General features: G+C 37.8%; 5 protein-coding genes and 1 pseudogene across 7 annotated transcripts; 3 read left to right on the top strand and 3 right to left on the bottom strand.

The window, feature by feature from the left end:
• The first annotated feature begins 3,979 nt into the window (after window positions 1–3,979).
• Window positions 3,980–5,790, top strand: LOC106296119 (interactor of constitutive active ROPs 1-like). Its single transcript, XM_013732178.1, has 3 exons — window positions 3,980–4,286; window positions 4,500–4,597; window positions 4,685–5,790. The coding sequence occupies exons 2-3, from the start codon at window positions 4,584–4,586 to the stop codon at window positions 5,652–5,654; spliced, it is 984 nt and encodes a 327-aa protein (XP_013587632.1). The 5' UTR covers window positions 3,980–4,286; window positions 4,500–4,583; the 3' UTR covers window positions 5,655–5,790.
• Window positions 5,791–5,799: 9 nt separating this feature from the next.
• LOC106296118 (coiled-coil domain-containing protein 94 homolog) lies at window positions 5,800–7,941 on the bottom strand. Its single transcript, XM_013732177.1, has 7 exons — window positions 7,629–7,941; window positions 7,144–7,293; window positions 6,924–7,058; window positions 6,640–6,756; window positions 6,426–6,542; window positions 6,251–6,314; window positions 5,800–6,160 (listed from the first exon to the last, which is right to left on the bottom strand). Exons 1-7 carry the CDS (start codon window positions 7,824–7,826, stop codon window positions 5,955–5,957), a joined length of 987 nt encoding a protein of 328 aa, XP_013587631.1. The 5' UTR covers window positions 7,827–7,941; the 3' UTR covers window positions 5,800–5,954.
• Window positions 7,942–9,074: 1,133 nt separating this feature from the next.
• On the top strand, window positions 9,075–14,042 carry LOC106294988 (ubiquitin carboxyl-terminal hydrolase 15). Of its 3 annotated transcripts, none has more exons than XM_013730727.1 (15): window positions 9,075–9,436; window positions 10,040–10,636; window positions 10,738–11,107; window positions 11,176–11,311; window positions 11,406–11,489; window positions 11,567–11,706; window positions 11,793–11,881; window positions 11,956–12,041; window positions 12,127–12,289; window positions 12,396–12,519; window positions 12,595–12,752; window positions 12,827–12,911; window positions 12,990–13,202; window positions 13,280–13,341; window positions 13,409–13,931. In XM_013730727.1, exons 2-15 carry the CDS (start codon window positions 10,233–10,235, stop codon window positions 13,929–13,931), a joined length of 2,637 nt encoding a protein of 878 aa, XP_013586181.1. In that variant the 5' UTR covers window positions 9,075–9,436; window positions 10,040–10,232. The 3 variants fall into 3 exon arrangements, with proteins under 3 accessions (XP_013586181.1, XP_013586182.1, XP_013586183.1); XM_013730728.1 differs by having other exon boundaries at window positions 9,076–9,436; window positions 10,071–10,636; window positions 13,409–14,042; XM_013730729.1 differs by lacking the exon at window positions 9,075–9,436 and adding an exon at window positions 9,504–9,582 and having other exon boundaries at window positions 10,071–10,636.
• On the bottom strand, window positions 13,938–15,004 carry LOC106294989 (heme-binding protein 2). The gene is made up of 2 exons (XM_013730730.1): window positions 14,608–15,004; window positions 13,938–14,503 (listed from the first exon to the last, which is right to left on the bottom strand). The coding sequence occupies exons 1-2, from the start codon at window positions 14,871–14,873 to the stop codon at window positions 14,074–14,076; spliced, it is 696 nt and encodes a 231-aa protein (XP_013586184.1). The 5' UTR covers window positions 14,874–15,004; the 3' UTR covers window positions 13,938–14,073.
• A 1,938-nt stretch (window positions 15,005–16,942) lies between these two features.
• On the top strand, window positions 16,943–19,327 carry LOC106295972. The gene has a single exon (XM_013731991.1). The coding sequence runs from the start codon at window positions 17,138–17,140 to the stop codon at window positions 17,414–17,416; it is 279 nt and encodes a 92-aa protein (XP_013587445.1). The 5' UTR covers window positions 16,943–17,137; the 3' UTR covers window positions 17,417–19,327.
• Window positions 17,846–20,235, bottom strand: LOC106295971 (annotated as a pseudogene).
• Between the last annotated feature and the right edge of the window lie 21 nt (window positions 20,236–20,256).

Below are 20,256 nucleotides of genomic sequence, written 5' to 3'. Positions count from 1 at the left end.
GTTATCACCAATTAAGTTATGAATTCGACTCAGTAGTCCCAATATTGACTAATAAACATGAATTAGCAAAAACATATTAAAAATTCATTTTAATTTTGGATAAATTTGAAGGTTAATAAAGATTTACGTAGAAGATTTCTTTTGAAGTCATCCATGGAAGACTTCAAAAGTAGCCTACCCTGTATAGACTTCAAAAGAAGTCTTCTGTTTAGGTCATTTTGCAATTGGAAATTTACGAAGGAAGACTTCTTAAGAAGTCTACTCTACAGAAGACATCTTCGGAAGTCTGCCTTTGTAAATATTGGCTTACTTTTGAAATTGATTTTTTTTCGAAATTTCCAGAGAAGACTTTGAAATTTTCAGATCGGATAAACATATTATTTTTGATTTTGACCGAAGTTGGTCAGAATTTTGACTTTTGTAGAAGACTTCTAGGGAAGTCTACCTGGAGAATACTTCAAAAGAAGTCTTCTCTAAGTCTTCCGGAAGTCTTCTCAATGTTTCAAGACGTCTGATGGGTTACTTTTGCAATTGACTATATTTGACTTTTCGAGAGAAGACTTCTTTAGAAGTCTTCCGTCAGATGACTTCTTTAGAAGTCTTCTCTCGCGGGCAAAGGTTTGACCAAAACCCAGAATTAAACTCGAAGTCTTCTCATTGATATTAAATGTTTTACTATTATTTTTCAATTGCAAAAGTAACCCACGCAGACATCTTCCGGCATTGAGAAGACTTAGGGAAGAATTTCAGAAGACTTCTGTAAAAGTTTTCTCCAGGAAGACTTCCTTAGAAGTCTTCTACAAAAAGTCAAATTTCTGACGAACTTCAGTCAAATTTAAAACTAACTTGTTTGTCCGAGAAGACTTCAGTCAAATTTTAAGGAAGTCTTCTCTTAAAATTTCAAAATTTTTTGTTTACAAAGGTCAATTGCAAAACTAACATATGCATTGACCAGAAGACTTCTTTAGAAGTATTCTTCGTCGAACAGATCTGAAAAATAAAATGTGGTTTGCGATTTCATACCTTGAACTCGTGAGAATACTTGTGTGGTTTCTCCAATCACCCAGAACTTCACCACAACAGCCACCTACTCGTTAATCACCAAGAATCGTGAGCCTATGAACCTTACATAATTTGTAATCAAAATCTTCAATTTTTTTGATGAATTTTGAGAGAAAGTGTAAAATATGTGGTTTGTGTGAAAAGGAAATGAGAAAGGATGAGAAAAATCGAAACTTTAGGGCATTAACACTCTCAATTTGGTAGTTCATGGTGGTTGAGGTATTGATGTCAATGGCAAAATTATAAATATTTGGTGAAGATGATGATGGTAAGGTAAAAGCATTATTTTCGAAAAAAAAGTAAAGACATTTTCGTGAATAACTAGAACTTCTAGGATGAATAGGACAAAACAAAGTTTCAAAAAAAACATAGGTTATTTTTGTGTTTGACTTGAAATTTTGAGTCATTTTTAAAGAACCCCAACAAACAATTGTACGCAAAAAAAAAAAATTGATTAACCCCATGCGGATATATAAAATGTTTGTATAAATTTTTAGATATAACAATTTTTATTTAGTCAAATAATTTAAATGAAACTGTGCTAATCGAAAAAAGTTATAGTTTCAATTTGTTTTTATTAATAGAATAGTATTTTCAATGCGTATGGAAGAAGTTCAATAAATAAAGAATAACAATGTGTTTGGTTAAAAAGTTAAGTTCAATAAAAAATGTTTTTGTTTTATATTTATGGGCAATCTAACTATTATAATCCACAAAGAATTTTTTTTATTGTAAATGCACATGTCCATATCATATTAATAAGTCCATTAGTAACAACAGTTGTCCATGAAAAGAAAGAATAAAAAACGGTCACCCTTTATTTTTCTTTTCTTTGCTTTATTTTCTTCTAAAGACATAAACATGTCTTTTTTTCTTCTAAATGTGTTTGTTCCTCTTCGAAGTCATCAATTCAGGTTGAAAAAGTATTCGTAACCCGATCAAAATTTAGGAATTCAGAGAACCCCAAGATTTCTTTCTTCATTCTCGTAAAACAGAGCAAACCCATCAATAGATATACTCGTAAAATGTTAGAATCTATATTCTTATTCTTTGTTTTCAATATTCAATCGATACTGATTTTTTTGTTCGTATTCAGATTTATTTGTTTCTTGATAGATTTATCGATTCCTATATAAGATTGGCTATCAATATGCCAATTGTGATTTATAAAACACAAATTATAAACAATATGTACAGTTTCATCAGCAAGGATACACTCTAATGTGTTGCCTCCAAAAGGTGTTTTTTTTTCCAACAATGAAGCTCTTTAACTCGAATTTGCCAATTGGGTCTGTAAGGTTTCACACCATTAACTAGAACTAAAGTGCTTGGTTCCGATATTGTGCTTTTTGGGAGCTTTATGTGAATGTCAAATGATGAATGATATCGACAAATATTTATGGACATATTTTAGTGGGAGGAAATGAATATTCCCTAACCTATTAAGTTAGGTATAATAAATACAAAATCTCTGGATTTTATTGAAACCGAGATCTGAGGTCTAGCAGAAGAAACTTGGAAAATGGGTTTTCCATAGTCATTATTTTTCAAATCTGGCAATTTGATTGTGAATATTTGATTGTAACCGAGATTTTGAGCATAGTAGACTGAACTTGGAGAATGGGTTTTTCCATAATCGAATTTTTTAAAGTATAAATTGATGTTTCTGTAATCCGGAGATTGAAATCCATATTCATGATTTTTCAAATCTGGCAATTATGATATTTTAATTTACAAATAACAACTTAGTATTTAGTTTCATAAAAATCCATATCAAGCTATTTAAAATTTAATTCAAAAAGCTTTTGTGTTTAAGATAATTACAATTTCATGATGGAGGAAACATGTTCTTAAATTATTTGGTTAATTTAATCAATTGGTTTAGGAGATAACCGGACCAAGATAGTCGGAATTGTATAATGATTGGCTAAGGACTTGTTAATGACTCAATGACTCGACTCGCTAATGACTGCCTCATGATGCAATGACTTGTGGAGAAATTTGTTGTATTCATTTGACTATAATAAAAGAGAGAGGGGTTGTTATATTTGTACTATGATATAATATAAATATGTTAATGTGAGTATACTATAACGATAGAATAGATGTTTCTTTTAATAAATGTATAATGTAAAACATATAATAAGATAGATCTCACGGTGAAGTTAAATGATAGGTGGTTGATATTGAACTGTTTAAGAAAATATTTAAATGTGAATAATAATGTGGTGTCTAACTTAAAAATCCACCTAAAATAAGTTGTAATGTTTTTGTTTTAATAAGATAGATAGTATCTTAGATTCAGTTCTCAAACTTTGTCATTAAGTACTCATTTTCTATTAACCATTGTTAGGTTTTGGTATAGGGATATTCACTTGTGTGTATGTTTTTGGACAACAATGCTTACATTTAATACTAAACGTCCGATGGACTAAATCGATTACAATCAGAGAGATACTCGACAGTAACCTGAGAAGCAAACATAACTAACACATAATAAAAGATAAAGGTGGCTAAGGAGAGAAGAAACCCGTAGAAGATTTTCACTTGTAATCCTAAAGCCTGCGTTCGAAAGAACACAAAGAAGTCGAAAGGGACGTCGAAGAACCCGACGATTGGGTTTTGAGAGCATTTGAAGGCCGTTTCTATGGCTGTCTGGATTTTCCAACATATTCACTCGTGTGTTATTGACTTATTCGAACCCAAAACCAACCAAAAAAGAGCCGACTTATGTAATGATTACAGAAACATGATTATTATATGTCTTACGTGTATATGTGGACGTGATTCAGAGACTGGAAATTACATGTTGGTCCTTATTGGCCCCCAATGGTCCCTCGATTTTAAAACTGAAAAACTTCACTACACCCAATTTCGTCAACAACTTTATTTCAAATCTTCAAAACTCACGTCTCTCTCCATTTTTATTTTATTTTTAAAATTTCATCTCTCTCTGCTTCTTGATTTTTGAGTGTGTCTTCAAATAAAGCTGTCTGTTTCGAAAATGTGCATGCGTTACATTACTACTCTCTCTCTCTCTCCTCATCTTGGGTCTTCTTCTGGTTTTATGTCGTTGTTACTTGTTCCTATTAACTCACAATCAGCCAACGACAATCATCTTTCTTTCTTTTTCATATTTAGTTCACACACTCTTTTAACTATTTCTACATATTCTCCAAGTTACCTTCAGAATCTCAAATGCAAAGACCTCACCTTTCTTTAAGGTAAGTTTCAAACCTTTTTCCTGTTGGATCCTTGCTTATAAAGTGAAAACGAACATAAAAAGGAATAATCTTTTGAAATTTCTTGTAGCTTTAGAATCATCTTCATTGAGAATGATTATTACCTTGTCTAAGTTCCTTGAAAAGTTCCGACATGAGTCATGGCTTTGATAGTTGCTGTAATAAATGACATTTATGGTTTTATATATTCTTCAGATTTTCATAACAACTACATAACCTTCGAGGCTCCACCAACTTTGGCTTCTGTCTTAGTTAAATCCTCTGCAGAAAAGACCCAAAATGCCAAGACCAAGGTAAAGATTTTGACTACATATGATATTGATCTCTGTATGTATGTGGTCTGTGACTAATAAAGCTTGTTATGGTGTTGTCTTCTTTAGAGTTTCAGAGTTATCTCAGAGACAAGCTCCGAAGTTGAGGACAACGTCATCTACTTCTGACTTGAGTCACCCCAACCGTCTGATCAACACTGACCGGAGTTCCAAGCTTGGTGTTGACTGTAGATCTCCTAGAAGCGGTGGGCCTCGCAGTGAACCTCTTGGTCAGAAGAAACTTGGGGGACGAATATTGGATCTGGAGTCGCAGTTAGGACAAGCACAAGAGGAACTGAGATTGCTCAAAGAGCAATTGGCTAGTGCTGAAGCTGTCAAGAAACTAGCTCAAGATGAGCTTCATCATGATATCAAATCTAAGAAACCAAACCTTCAGGCTCGAGTGGAGGCTGATACAATCGATAGAGACCAGAAAGAGACCGATGTGTTTGAGGTTCCTGTTGAGAAGATTGCTGTAGTAAAAGAAGAAGCTGAGAACTTGGTTGCGAAGGAAGATGAGATCAAGATGTTGAAAGCTAGACTGTACGATATGGAGAAAGAACATGAATCACTAGGCAAAGAAAACGAGAGCTTGAAGAGTCAGCTGAGCGATTCGGCGACAGAGATGTCTAACGTGAAAGCTAATGAAGACGAGATGGCTTCAAAGGTGAGTCGGATGGGGGAAGAGTTAGAAGAAAGCAGAGGAAAGACAGCTCACTTAAAGGAGAAGCTCGAGTCCGTAGAAGAAGCGAAAGAGGCTTTAGAGGCTGAAATGAAGAAACTTAGAGTTCAAACCGAGCAGTGGAGAAAGGCGGCAGATGCTGCAGCTGCGGTTCTTTCTGGAGAGTTTGAGAGGGATCGATCTCGGTCAGCGGAGAAGTGTTTTGCAGGTGGGTTGTTTGACCCGAATGCGGAGGTTGGGTTCCTGGAACCGCCGGGGGTGGCTGAGGATTCTGATGATGGATTGGGAAGTGGGAAGAGGAGGAGTTCCGGGATGAAGATGTTTGGTGAGTTGTGGAAGAAGAGAGGACAGAAGTGAGTTGCAGTTGCTCACCATTTCTGTTTTTTTTCCTTCTTCTAATTGGGATGCATTTTGCTGTATTTATGTGAAGACTTTTGTAAGTTGGGTCAGCTTCATCATCAGAAGCTAACTATCAATCCAAATCATTAGCAGATTCTCTGGCTATTGTCTGTAAAATAATTTTATGAAGACTCAGGAAATATGCATCGTATGATCGTACTATCAACTCAGTTATAATAGCACATGGATGGATTCAATTCTAAAACAGTGATATAGAACTTTGAGAGTGCGAAACCTGTTGGCAACCGAAAATAAAAATCAATCCTCGTCTTCATCACTGCCATAGTTCTGGAATAAAGAAGCCAATCCGGCGTTAGCCACAACGTCAGTCTTCTTCTCCTCTGGTTTTGCAGGAGCAGGAGTCGTCGAAGAAGCTGGCTGAGACTGCTTCTTGATGACTGTTATGTGAACGGATTTGAAGGGTTGTTTGCTGGTAGCTCGTTTCTTGGGCTCCTTCGGGTTATCTGATTGAAATGGAGGTAAACGTTAAGAACATTAAAATGAAAAAAGGAAATTAAAGTCAATAGACTTGAAAAGAAAAATTAATAACTAACCTGCAGATGAACTAGTCAAAATATCTGTGGGGTTGCTTGGACTTTCTTCTGATGCCTTTCTCTTCTGTATCAAAATAAAAAGAGTTAACAGTTAGTCCTGAATCCAATAAAAGAGACACAAGATGAGCAATGTCTGAAAAACGTTTAGAGAAATAAGTTCAGATGGAGGAATAACCTTTGAAAGATCTGAACATGATCCTTCTTTCTTCTCCTTCTGAAGGTTGGGATAATCATCATCATCATCATCCTCATCGTCTTCATCTGCAATTCTCCTAACAACTTCTTTCTGTTTCTGCATTTATATGAAACAGGAGATACTTTATAAGTTAAGTAAAACTAAATGTCATGTGGAGAACCAACGTTTGTGAAAGAAGGATATGAACACTTACACCAAATATCGACTTTATAACTGCTTCATCTTCTTCTTCTATACGTTTGACCTTCTCAGCGCCTGTTCTTTGCAAGGCCTCCAGCATCGCATCCACGCTTACAGTAGCGTGTCTAGACTGCAAAAAAAAAAAAAAAAAAAAAAAAAAAAACCGAATAAGAGAAAAAAATCAGTGCTTAAAAACAGACTAATTCAAGCATGTAACTGAAGCAAAATATAAACAAATCTCAGAGTCGACCACTGAGATCAATAGAGAGAGAAAGGAAGAAGGCATCAGTCACATACCTTCATTGATTTCATCTCATCGAGAGCGGCTATAATATCCATTTCTCTTTTAGAATCCAAAGTCCTGTTCTCCAGAGACTTCATAGCGTCACCCATCTCCTCGGCATCTCTTTTCCGTTGTTCCTTATCAATCTCCTGCATTCAAGAAAAACATAGCGAATTAGTAAACTACAAAGTCGTATTAATCCTCAAAGAGCTAAACATTGTCTGAACTCCTTACCTCGTCTTCAGCACGCCAGGGTTCGTAATTACGACTTGCCCCAGATTCCACAATATAATCAGAGTTCTGTGGATCCGTCTTCATCGTGAGCTCTGCAGAGCACTTGGTGCACTTGAAGTAGAATCTAAAGATTTGAATCCCTAGATACGTCTGCACAAAACCGAAAAACTATCTGATTAGAAAAACAGCACATCAAAACAACACGAAGTATAACTACTGAAGTCGTTCGAAACTAGGTTATGTTCAAAGTCATCTCCTTGCTCATAGACAAAACTTGAGACCAAATCATCTAAACCCTAAATCCCCAAATCTGAAATCTTTTTCGGGGTAAGTTTCAATTCAAGAACTGAGCACAATAATTACCCTAATTAATTTCACTGGAATCCTATTAAAATCAAATAACACTCCTAAGCTTCCGAATCAAAACGATAAGCGCTACATATAATACGATCCGAAGAAAACGAAAGAAAAATTGATTCAACTACCTCGCCAATGACGTCTTCTTTACGCGAATTGAACTTGGTTCCCATGTAGATATAGTTTCCGCAGGTGTTGCATCGGACACTCATGGGAAGCATCATCCGCACCTTGATCTGCTGGTTCTTCGGTCGCCTGAGCCTGGGAAGCTTCGACGGGTCGAAGTCCGGCGGGTAATACTTATTAAGCACCTTTCGCTCTCCCATGTCGTCTCTTTCCTCTTCCTCCTCAAGCTCCTCCCTCTAAACAAAATCGCAGGTAAAGAAAGGAAAATTATGATTTTAAGCTTTTGGTTCTTTCTCGGCTTCCTCCGTATTATTTATCTCTCTCTTGAAGCACCGGCATTATATATCGGGTCATGGGCTGGAGTCATTGGGTTATATATACTTAATGTTGGGCTAAGGTAAAAAGGTCAAGCCCAATAACGGGATCATGCGTTCGGCTTACCGAGTTACCGGTTCCTCTTTCGGGTCATAACGATCGAGAGCTAAGCCTTATACTACAGTTGCAAGAGAGCTAACTATAATTTCAAGATAAATCAAATATTATTGTAACCTAAATACAAGAATATTGAAATTACATAAGAAATATACAATTTGAAGTTTTGATCTTTAATCTCTCTTCTTCAAACTTTTCTTCCTCCACCGAACGATCCGACAAGGAAAAGATTCACTTGCGGCTGAGCTTCCATTAACTAATTCGGAAACAAGGTCGTGCCAACGAGTAACAAAAGAGAGTTGAGATTGATAAATATAAAGTTCCAGTCTTTAGTTTGATTATAGAATAGTTATGGACTGGTTATGTAAATAACGATAAAATTGTAGTTAAACTCGTGCAAGATTCACTGGAAGAGGGTGACAGTACAGCCCTAGAACTGCGGGTCCCACCTAAGTTTTTATTGAAAGTCGTCTTATAGAGTATCCAACGGCCAGGATTCGAGATGTGAAACTAATATCGGCTTTTGAGATGAATGGTACAAAACGTGGGACCCGTTTCACTGACAAGTTTAGAACAAATAGCTTGACGCCACGTGACGAATGTCTATTACGAGATGATGCCACGTTCGTGGATGAGCTTGACTAATTTAGCTATTTCGAGAAATCTGCAATAAACATTATTCGTTTCTAAATTTTTTCTTGATTATTCATTTTTCATTTATTTGCTTTGCTTTGCGTACGATTATTTATTTTGTTGATAGTACAATTTAAAGTAAAAAAGTAAACTTATTACCGTCAGAAATAGTTTTAGATCTTCTAACAAGTCATTTTCATACTTTTTTGAAAAATTACGTAAAGAATACATGTGTTTTGAAAAAGAAGAAGAAGATATACATGTATTTTAGGACAATGAAAGTCTATTCTATAGTAGAATTCACATACGTAATAATAAACTCCATCAAATCCTCACATTCATAAAGAAATATTCCGACATTAATTGTCATACCTATATTTTGGGTTAATAACCAAATTAGCCCTATATTAGTTAATTAACCTAATTTGTGTGCTTTAGTTTTTTTTTTAACAGTATCCTGAAGGACGGAGACAGAGTATGCGAAGAGTGTGAAAGCGAAGAGCATAAACTACACAGGACGAGGAGAGAGAAAGTGTGTTTTAGAAAGAGAGATAGAGATAGAGATAGAGATAGAGAGAGAGAGAGACTGTTTGTGTCTTACCCATTCGAGGAATCAAAGCATCTTTTTTTTTCTTTCTCGAGCTCACAAAGAAGACGAGACAGAGAGAGAGAGAGAGAGAGAGAGAGATAAGGGGGGGGAGAAGCTAGGGTTTCTCTTTCTTTCGCATTCGTCTAGCTAAATAAGGTATTTGCCCAAATTCTCATAAAGCTTGACTCTTTCCTTTTAATGTTTGACCATTTCTCTCAGCTTTTGTACTTTTGTCAAACTTCTTCCTTGAGCTACCGTAATGGTTAGATTCTAAAAACAATGGAGGCTTTCACGAACCTAAGGTTGCTTTTTTTTTCATAGCTAGATTCGTCTCTCCTTGAGGTTTTGAGCTGCTTCAGTAGAATGATCCGTACTGGTTTGGGTTCTTTCCTTGGATCGTGACTGTTTTCTCCATGTTTTGTATCTAAAAATCTAGGGATCGTTTCTTACTTTTGACACCCTCTTTTGCTTTGAGTCGGTGGATTTAGAAGACCAGTGAGATGCTTTATCATGTTTTGGGGGTTTCTTCGATTTGAAAAGAATAGAGAGTTCGACCTTGTAAATCTGTATGAACGGAGAGTAGATTCAATTTAATCTGTAAATCAGATGGATAATCAGAAAAGTTATATTTTTTTTAGGCTAAGGTAATGCGAAAATAGGGGTGTTCATTGAGTTTTCATGCGTCATTAAGCTAATCAATCACTTTTTTAACGGTTTTGATTATTATGGTTCTATGTTTTTTTTTTTTTTTATGTACAGAAACTCATTCAGTTGGTGTACTTAACTGCAGTGTTTGTCCATATTGGGAAGTACGTTAAGTAACCTGAAGTACCTGGAAATAAAGCTTCATAAGAGAGTGATTTGAGGATTTTATGGCTTCCTGAGCTCATGTAGTTTGACGAGACACCTCTCAGAAGCTGTAAAACCGGGTCATGAATGCGTGGCTAGTGACATGCTCGAACCAAGGGGAGCGGACATACCAATATTGTTCCTGGTTCTGGTTGTACTTCCTGTTGTAGCTTACATACTGTTAGGTAAATGGAGTGATATTAGCGAAAAAAGAGGAAGGGCTAATTTGCTGGCTCAGATGGCAGCTGAAGAAGCTTTTAGAGCTGAGACCGATGTTAGGGGTGTAAGATTTGAGACTATGGCTACTGAGAATAGGGCTCCGAGAACCAGGACCAAGACTGTTCCTTCTGCGAGTGGTTCTGTAAGAGCCGATTTTGTTGCTGAGCTGAGACCTGATTCTGTGGCTGCTACTTGTGGAGTCCCAATTAATAATCAGGGACATGTATGTGCAAGGTGTTTCAACCCTGCTAAGACTCGCTGCTCGAGATGCAAATCTATTAGATACTGGTATATTTTTCACATCACGTTTCTTGGCTTTTCGTTGTCCTTCTTTGAGATTAGTTGCAGAGATTTTAACCTATGATATCTTGAATTTTTGACGTTTGCAGCTCTGGGAAGTGCCAAATAATTCACTGGAGGTTAGCTCATAAAGATGAATGTATCCCTGCGGAGACTTGCTCTTCTTCATCAGAGAGGGTTTCCTTTGAGAATGATTCAGTCTTGCATGACAACGGCATGGATTCTTCTACAATGTATAGTAATAGTATTAAGCAGACAGCGAAGGGAAAGACTTCAAAAATCTCTGTAGAATTTGCAAGCGAAGGTATCTCTCAAATTGATATCACACCACGAATCAACACGCAAGGGAGAAAAAGCGTAGGAAAGCCAAATTCGTCCAAGTCCAGCAGAGAATCATTTAGTGGTGAAGCAGCTGCTTCTGCTGGTGGCGATAGCAAGAAGGGTCACACTAGACATAAGGTAAGCTTGTTCTTAAAACATTTATCTCCACGTGCTTGAAATCTAAAGCCTAGTGATTTTGCTTGCAGTCAAGAAGCAACATCGGTGCTGTGGAAACCAACTCTAGAAGGCATTCCGTTGATAACTCTTGTATGCAAATGAATGGGCAAACTTTTGAAAGTGGTATGCAGGAAAGTTACAAAAACAATTTGGGAGCGAGCAGCGGTAAGGCCTAACTCCAGAAGCTAATATAAGTTACTCTAGTTGAGGCTGATACAGTTTAAAATTTACATCTTCTAATGTTGTCTGAGTTAAACAGGGATCAGAGCAACTACACTGCCCAAATCTGGAGAACAATCATGCACAGAGACAAGTAAGAAGGGACAAGTAGCTGCGGTATCAAGTGAGTAGTCTCTGAGACTTTGCTTTGGCATAAGAATTTTTTGGTAGTAGTGTCTTATGTTTATATCTGTAATCCAGAGACTGTTAGGTCTAAGGATACAGGTATGGCTGAAGAAAGCAATGGCATCTCCTCCTCCTCAAACATGGGTTCAAACTTGATGAAAATGATGGGTTTAAGAAATTCCTCAAAGCATGATGATCGACATAAGAACCTGAAGGTTAGTTCCCTTTGGCTCTTTGCTAATTCAAGTTTTGTATCTTTAGTTTTCTTCTTTTTTTTTGAGTCAATATCTCTTATTTGCAGATGCTTTTTCCGTACGAGGAGTTTGTTAAGTTCTTTCAGTGTGAAGTGTTGTACTTATCACCAAGGGGCCTTGTCAATTGTGGAAACAGGTTTTACTTCTTTCTAAATCTGTTTTGTGTAAATGGTTTCTTAATTAATACATTAAATCCCTTTTCTTGTCCAGTTGCTATGCAAACGCTGTGTTGCAGTCTCTAACATGTACAAAACCACTTGTTGCTTACTTGCTTCGAAGATCACATTCAAGATCATGTAATGGTTTTTTCCCAATTCATCTTTTGTAACATAAAATTCTTACAGGTTTAGTTACATGGATAATGTTATTCTTTTGGAACAGGTTCTGGGAAAGATTGGTGCCTTATGTGTGAACTTGAGCAACATGTAATGATGCTTAGAGAATCTGGATGTCCACTTTCTGCTAGCAGAATCCTCTCACAGATGCGAAGTATAAATTGTCAGATTGGTGATGGGAGTCAAGAAGATGCTCATGAGTTCTTAAGGTTTTTTCCTTACTAGTCCTTTCAGAATTGGATTTGTTTGATACTTTCTTCTTAAATTTATTTTGATTTCTCATGACATTGCCTTGTCTTTTTGACTTGAATGTAGGCTTTTGGTTGCCTCTATGCAGTCCATATGTTTAGAGAGACTTGGAGGTGAGACTAAAGTTGATCCGAGGCTGCAAGAAACAACTTTAGTTCAACATATGTTTGGTGGGCGTCTCCGCTCAAAGGTGTTTGAATCTCCTATCTCCCAAAATTATGTCTATTTTGACTGTACATAGTCTAACTCTTTCTGTTGAAACCAGGTGAAATGCTTGAGGTGTGATCATGAATCAGAAAGATACGAGAATATAATGGACCTCACGCTGGAGATCTACGGATGGGTAGAGTCTCTTCAAGATGCGTTGACTCAGTTTACTAGACCAGAAGATCTCGATGGAGAAAACATGTATAGATGCAGCAGGTTAGATCCAAAACACCACAATGCTTGTTCTTTTTTTTGTTGGTATTGAAACTAAATCGTAATTGAAAATGCAGGTGCGCTGGATATGTAAGAGCAAGGAAAGAATTAAGCATTCATGAAGCACCAAACATTCTTACCATTGTTCTCAAGAGATTCCAGGTATCAGTTATTTCAAGATGACGCAAGACTGATTATGCTCTGTGTTTTTTTTTAATTTTCTTCAATTTTCGTTTGCAGGAAGGAAGATATGGGAAAATAAACAAATGTATAAGTTTTCCTGAAATGTTGGACATGATACCTTTCATGACAAGAACAGGAGATGTTCCTCCGCTTTACATGCTTTACGCTGTTATAGTTCACTTGGATACTCTCAACGCATCTTTCTCCGGTCATTACATTTCCTATGTCAAAGATTTGAGAGGCAACTGGTTCAGAATCGATGATTCCGAGGTAAAAAGACTCCTCTTCTTTATGTAGCAAGCCAAACCGGTTCTGAACTTGTGCAATTTTCTGTTGAAACTCTGCAGATTCATCAAGTGCCAATGACTCAAGTTATGTCAGAAGGAGCTTACATGTTGTTCTACATGAGGTAATAAACCACCTACCAGTTTGTGAACTTCTAATGTTTGCTTCTGAAAATATATAACTTTTTGCAGATCGTACCCGCGTCCTCAAAGAGGAGAACACAACAGCAAACCTCAGGCTCGGCATCCCCAACCAAGAAACGAGATGAAGGAACAGAGGAAACCAGTTAACCGATTCAAACCGAGAGCGGACTACAACAAGAACTTAGTAGAGTCATCATCAAGCGAATGGTCTCTCTTCACGAGCTCAGACGAAGCAGCTTCATTCACCACAGAATCAACCAGAGACTCTTTCAGCACCGTAGACTACACAGACGGTTGCCACGTCCTGGACTCTTCTTCCTCTCCTTTCTCCATCTTCAACAACTTACACCACAACGTGGAGCCGTCTCCACACAACACCGTCGCCTGCAGAATGTTCTCGGGTACCAAACCCGAAACCCGGTATTTCGTGGAGGAAGGAGAAGCAAATCACAACAACAACACGGTCGTGATGGACGACACGTCATCCCGCGGTTATTACCAGCAGAGTATGTATGTAGATTATGAGACTAACTGTCAGGAACAAACTTACAGTTATGAACAAAACTGGTAGTTAGAATAATTCTGTCTTTTAAATCTCTTTAGGGGTAACTTAACTCGAGTTCCCTAACCCGAAACATTTTGTCTTTTCATGATAATCAACATCTTGTCTGATTTTTATTTATTACATAATTAAAAAAAAGAGTTTCACTTAATCAATCATCCATTTGAAAGGGTAACCAAATCTCATTGACACGACCAATGAACTCGAACGGCGAGTTGTACTGAGCCACCGTGTAAGCTGAATCAGCCCCAACACCACCGTCTTCTTTGCTTTTCTCTATGGCATTAGCCCAAGCTGTACCTTCGAGGCTAGCAGACAGCGCTGCAGCTTCTTCTCCGACGTTATAGTCGGAGACGAAGCCGCTGAACTGTCTCACCGCCACGTACCTAGGGGTCCATTTCTGGATGTGGAGATTCTCAGCTGGAGCTGGATCAGGCTGGTTTTTTTTGGGGACGTAGAAGGAGACAGTGAAGGAAGATTCACAGAGAGGACCGTCGCTTGGTGAGACTTGGCTGATCACCGGAGCTGTCATCTCAATTTTCTGATGATACTCGTTCTTCCCTTGTATGTACGCAAACAACCTGTCCCCACATTGAAAAATTCAATCTTTTATCCGAATTATAAAAAAAAAAAATCATTTTGACAAAAAAAAAAGACAAGACAAGACATGAGTTTGTGTACTTACTGGAAGAAAGCTGTTCTTGTGGCATCCTTGAGAGAGATGTCTTGAATCGGTTCAGTGGAAATCCAGACCGTTGTATCGTACCGGCGAATCTCGTACCCGTTTCCCGCGTGAACCACCTCGTAGTTTGGGCACTCGATTCTGTTACACGTCGGCGGGAATTTCCCGAGAAGACCCGGTTCGGATATTGGGTGTAGAAGGTCTGAACCGCCGGAGAGGAGGCTGAGGAGGAAAGAGAGCTTGAGGAAGCTTAAACTGGCTAGTTCCATGGCGGTTTTCAAGGTGTGTGTATAGAGCTAACTGCTCGCTTTGTTGCCGGACTTATTATAGTAATGGAGATTCTTGTTACGTCTTCTTAGAATGTGTGGTTGATTTTAGGATAGGTTTTGTGTGTGTGTAAGAATAAAACGTTTGGATCTTTTCTCTGGTTTCTTTTTCACGTACACGTGTAGCTAAAAAAAACTACAGGGTGCATGTTTACATAAAAACAAAAATTTAGGAAACATTTGTAATAAAACTAAACTATAGATTACTTCCATAATGCGGAAATAAACATACTACCAAAACATAAGTGATAAAGAAAAATCAAGGGAGTATTATCATTAGTAACACCATAAAACAAAGTGAAGGGACTATCTGTAACTAAACAAGGAACATTGTGTGATTATGTTTTATAAAAAGTACAAGGATTAATCGGTAAGAAACAAAACTAGAAGGATCATCCTGATATTAATACTACAGGGGACTATATGTGGACTGTGAAGAACGCTGAGACGTGTTTGCCGCTCGAGCAAGGCCCCAGAGAGGGAGAGAGAAACTAAACATTCGCTAATAAACAAAGTTGTACCCACCCGGCCCAGAGCGGTTCGGCTCAGAAACATATCATGGACCCGTACGAAATTGCCCCAGCGGAAGTCATTTCCTTCGTTCTTGAACAGGCATTGACATGCTGGTGGATTATGTGCGTTATGTTTTGAAGACATGTTTCATTCTTTATCTTCCAGATCGTTTGAATCCTCAAGTTTTCTATGGATGATTGATGTTTTAGTATCTAAACATTCATGCATGACTTTGAAGAATCAATCATACCGACTTTTCCAAGCAACAAAGATGACTCCTATAAGTCACGAAATTTTTTAACCGATGTTTCTCATTTTTTAGACCATTTCAAAACATTATGCATTTGTCTTTTAGTTTATTTTCTTTTATCTCAATTTGGGATTATGAAAAAAATGGAATGGCGGGATATAAGACTAAGAATTGCCCACCTCAGCTGCTGAAGGTTCTTAGATTAATCATCTGAATCTCTTTTGTACTTCATGGAAGTCATTGGCACGTTCTTGGTTTAAGCTTGCCATGTTTTTAAAAAAGATTTGACTTTCGTGATCAAATGTCAACTATGTTTTGATGCATATATGTCTTTCAATCTATATTTTCGAATTTCTTGATGTATGAATTGGGCAAAGTTTTGATATCCAAAAGGAGAAAGTTCAAAGCGCTTGAAGTGTTGACAACGATCAAACAAATAGTTAAGGTCTAAGCTTTTTATATTCTATATTTTGTTCGTTCATGGCTTTCGAACTCGATCGTAGCTGTCGTTACAGAACGTTACTTATATTATAGATCGGCGCATTTTGAACCTTTCTAGATAATGCAAGTAATCAATGATAAAGTTGTGTGGTTATTGCGACAAATTAATCTGTGAATCAGATAAGTGGTCCGTGGAAGAACAAGTCTAGTTTTACTAATTCAGATTGCCACAAAGCTACTCTTTTAAAATGAAGTTTTATTTTGTAGTAATGGTTTTCTTGACTTATACATAATCAAATTTAGAAGTCTTCAAAGCCTTGCAAGAAAAAAAAAGTTCGCTAAAGATCATTTATCCACGCTTGAGCTACATATTGAATGCTATCACCAGATATTATTTGTACAAGAAAACTCTTTTGGCAAACCCTGAACGAACCGGTCACTGAAATAGACATGCATGGTGATGATGATCTTTTCAAATGTTATTGCCAAACCATGATGGAAATGTGCAGTTGAAGCCAAAAATAACCTTAGAACGCAATTCACTAATCTGAAAACACAAAAGAAGTTGATGTCTCTCTTTCATAATTATGTGCTTAAACTTCTTTAGAACTCCGAAATGTGTAGTGAAGTATGATTTATTAAAACAATTAATAGATTTTTTTTCCTGCAAGGAACTTAACATATTTTGTGGAAAGGAAAGAAAGAGACAAATGCTCTTGTCATGCTTACCCACCTTTATCCGTTGAAAAATCTCTCCACCGCATACCCCAAAATATATAATTTGTATTCTTAATCCTACGTTTTTTCTTATAAAGAGATGTGTAAACACACTAAACATTTTCAGATTTTACAAGCTTTCTTCTTAAATCTCCCAAGGGGACCAGATAATCAATCAATATACACATAAATTGGTTCCACCACTTTTCTTGATTTCTCCATTTGAATAGATTCTGTGTTTTTTTTTCCGGTAAACCAACACGATCATGATCAGTTCCCAAGAAGAATGGATGCTTACACTTGTATCGTTGTGATCCTCTGCATAGCCTTGTTTGCAATCAATCTAATGTTTTCTTGTTTCACTTGCTTTTCCATTCTACATAGCTTCATGACACAGACAGACCAAGACTTGAGTGAACTCAGAGAGAATCTTATTGAACCGGAAGAAGCTGAACCAGAGGAGAACGTAATAACCATTGCAGTCTCAAGTAACCAAGGATTTTCTGACTCCATCGATGGTGATAATTGTGGCCAAGATTGCTCGCATGATATCTGTGCTTGTTGAAGAAAAGTTGATTTATATTTACATTTCACTTCTCTTCATCTTTTGCAAATTTTCTTGGGTATCAAAATCCAAAATTTCTTTATTTTTGTTTCCCTTTGTGTATCATGAGAGATATAATATAGTCTGAATATAATGTATTTATACTATCTATATATACATTTAGGTCAACATGTTATGATACATGCTCTGTGCAGCATATATAAACCACTTTTTTCTTGAAGTTATTTTTTCTGCAGTATATACCATCGAAAGTAATATAAAGCTCAACAACGAAGTTGATAGTTGACAGAGACATCAATTACAAAAGAAAAAATATTTGGAAACCAGAAACACAGACAACTTAACTGCTTATAGTGACAGATTTCTCCTTTTTGTATTATTATATCGTTCAGTAACTGTATAATAATAAGAAAAAAAAACTGAAGGTGATAAATCATTTTAAATGATTGATTAGATAGATGGTAAAGAAAGCGATGTGAAACTTTAATGATTAAAGAGCAATTAGTTAATGTCATAATCCTTACCACGAACTCGAAGCTTCGATGGATGAATTTAGAGTATTGATCATAACCCACCACATGTGTACCTTCCATTAATAAACAAATAAATGTAATCTATCGTTTTCCAGAAACAGTTGCATTGTTGTGCATCCTCAACAAGTCATCAGGAGTTGCAAGAAACCAGCCTCCATCTTTCTGAGCCGACAGCTTCTGGTTCACTGGCTCAAAGTGTTTCTGCTCTTGTGCCTTTGCCCTTGGCTGAGACACTTCAACTCCTTCAACAGCTTCCATCAACATATCTAAACCACATTTCAACTGAATCCGGATCCTCTCGTTTGCTGAAAGCTCCTGCGGGAATAACCCTTTCCATCCATAATACCATTCGTGGATCTCTTCGAACCTCGGTTTAGAAAGTAACCAATGGTACAACACATCCAGCCATTTGGGGAAGAAGAACCTCTCCATCAAATCAGCCATCAGGTGTATCGGCACTGCAGATGCCCACTTCATAACCCAATTGAACCGGTCTAAATCCTGGTTTGCCGGGTTTATCTGAAACTCTTGCATGGCCAGATGAAGTTTGGGACCTATGTAACGTCGCATAAGTTGTTCCCAGCTTGTAGCATCAAAAACCGTCTTCCATGGAGAAAGAATAGTGTAGGCGGAAGGATCACTAGGATGCCAAGCATCAAGAACGCTACTCAATTTCATCTGAATGATCTGATACAGAAACTCCAACTTCTGACCAAGTATTGGCAACCAAGGATGCACCCAAAAATGGATGGCGACAAGTTACCTTCGAGGATCCCAATATTCAACAGCAGTTGACAGTTTTGGCAGCACTACTGTGTCCAAAATCGTATGCAAGACAGATGAAGGCAGCAAATTGTCCCATGTCTCTAAAAATCTAAGCATCGGTTCAGGGTCACTTGGTTCCCAGGTATTGATGCCTGCTATACGCACAGGAGGTAACACTACCTCCGAGACTAGTTGGCTATAAGGCGTTGATAATACCCATATACTTTGATTATCCTCGACTTCCAAAAGCTTTCTCCAAGAGGATATAGCCCTCAGACCATGCACTGCATCTCTTAGAGGGTCCCAGCCCTGAAACATTCTGATAAAGAGAGGCAAGGCCAGTGAGCAAGCAATGGTTGACAAGTTACAAAGGTTATATTCATCAGGATAGCTTGTTTGCAGATTCTCGACACGACTAGCAAGTGAATCAAGTGTCAAACTCCCAGGCGTATTCTCCAGCTCGATCCGACTTATTTCATCTGAGATATATTCCATGTTGTCTAAATGCGTTTTTTTGTCTCTCTTCCTCCTTTATAAGCATCTCTTTCTCCTGCTGCTGATTCCCTCTCGTTCCTCAAGTCTCTATCAATCTTCTGAATTTCATGTTCGATTAGATCAACAATCAGTCGCAAGTTGTGCTGTAGCTCTGGCATTGGAACATCTGCTTCTCTTGCTTTCTCCTCTGCATCTAAATTTTCCAAATTTGTCACAATCCGAACCTGAGGTCCTCGCATATCAATAATGATCTGCCCACCACCCAAGCCCTCTTCCTGCTTCTTCTCCAACAACTCCTCTGCAGTGACATAAGCCTCCTTCCTCGCCTTCTTCTTCTTCTTCTTCCAAAGATTCATCCCTCCTCCATCATTCCAACTTATACTGACCGCAACAGTCTTCTTATCCTCAACCTTGTTTAAATCAGGCAACTTCGCCTCCTTGAAATCATGGTAACCCACACCCGTATTCCTCGGCCTCAAATGTGCTTCAATAGGAGCCACAATACCTTGCTGGTTCTTCCCAAGCCCACCTCCCGTGTACCCCATCTTTGCAAGCAGCTTCATACCAATTCCTTTAGTAGCCTTCTCAAACTTACCTATATCACCATCCTTCTTCCCTCCCTTTGCACCACCTCTCTCATCTTCGCCCCCTCAGCTATCTTCTTCCCAAAAGCACCCGGCAAGAGATTATCCTCCTCATTAACATTAACATCAAACCGATTAATCACATTATCCTCACTATCTATTTCATCACTACGATCCCTAACAACCTCCTGATTAGGCATAACAGTACCTGTAGAAACGAATTTGACAGGCTTGGTTAAGTCGGCATCCCTTCCCGAGTCCCGATCCATGCGCCGCCTCGTCCTCCGACCTCCGCCGCTAGAATCATCGGAATACGAATCGCTCTCGGCGAAGACTCCATAAGTAGCGTCGTCCATGGCGAAATCAAACAGATTCCAAAAACTATCTGCGATTGAACCCAAATCGAGCAATTCGGGTTTGTACTTAGGGCAACATTATCTTAGGCCCATTTCTTAGTGTTTAT

This window comes from Brassica oleracea, chromosome C5 (assembly GCF_000695525.1).
Source record: "Brassica oleracea var. oleracea cultivar TO1000 chromosome C5, BOL, whole genome shotgun sequence".
NCBI classification, from domain to species: Eukaryota; Viridiplantae; Streptophyta; class Magnoliopsida; order Brassicales; family Brassicaceae; genus Brassica; species Brassica oleracea.
The sequence above is the reverse complement of the archived record's forward strand: the minus strand, read 5'-3'. Positions and strand labels throughout refer to the sequence as shown.

Bases quoted from the DNA above. Each gene is read 5' to 3' on its own strand.
- LOC106296118 (XM_013732177.1), bottom strand. From the start codon at position 7,826: ATGGGAGAGCGAAAGGTGCTTAATAAGTATTACCCGCCGGACTTCGAC. The intron at 6,543-6,639 runs GTAAGTGTTCAT...ATATAAATGCAG, and splicing joins TTATAAAGTCGATATTTGGT to AAACAGAAAGAAGTTGTTAG. The intron at 6,315-6,425 runs GTTATTCCTCCA...ATTTTGATACAG, and splicing joins CATGTTCAGATCTTTCAAAG to AAGAGAAAGGCATCAGAAGA.
- LOC106294988 (XM_013730728.1), top strand. From the start codon at position 10,233: ATGCTCGAACCAAGGGGAGCGGACATACCAATATTGTTCCTGGTTCTG. The intron at 11,490-11,566 runs GTGAGTAGTCTC...TCTGTAATCCAG, and splicing joins ACAAGTAGCTGCGGTATCAA to AGACTGTTAGGTCTAAGGAT. The intron at 12,042-12,126 runs GTAATGGTTTTT...CTTTTGGAACAG, and splicing joins AAGATCACATTCAAGATCAT to GTTCTGGGAAAGATTGGTGC.
- LOC106294989 (XM_013730730.1), bottom strand. From the start codon at position 14,873: ATGGAACTAGCCAGTTTAAGCTTCCTCAAGCTCTCTTTCCTCCTCAGC. The intron at 14,504-14,607 runs GTAAGTACACAA...ATGTGGGGACAG, and splicing joins ACAAGAACAGCTTTCTTCCA to GTTGTTTGCGTACATACAAG.
- LOC106295972 (XM_013731991.1), top strand. From the start codon at position 17,138: ATGGATGCTTACACTTGTATCGTTGTGATCCTCTGCATAGCCTTGTTT.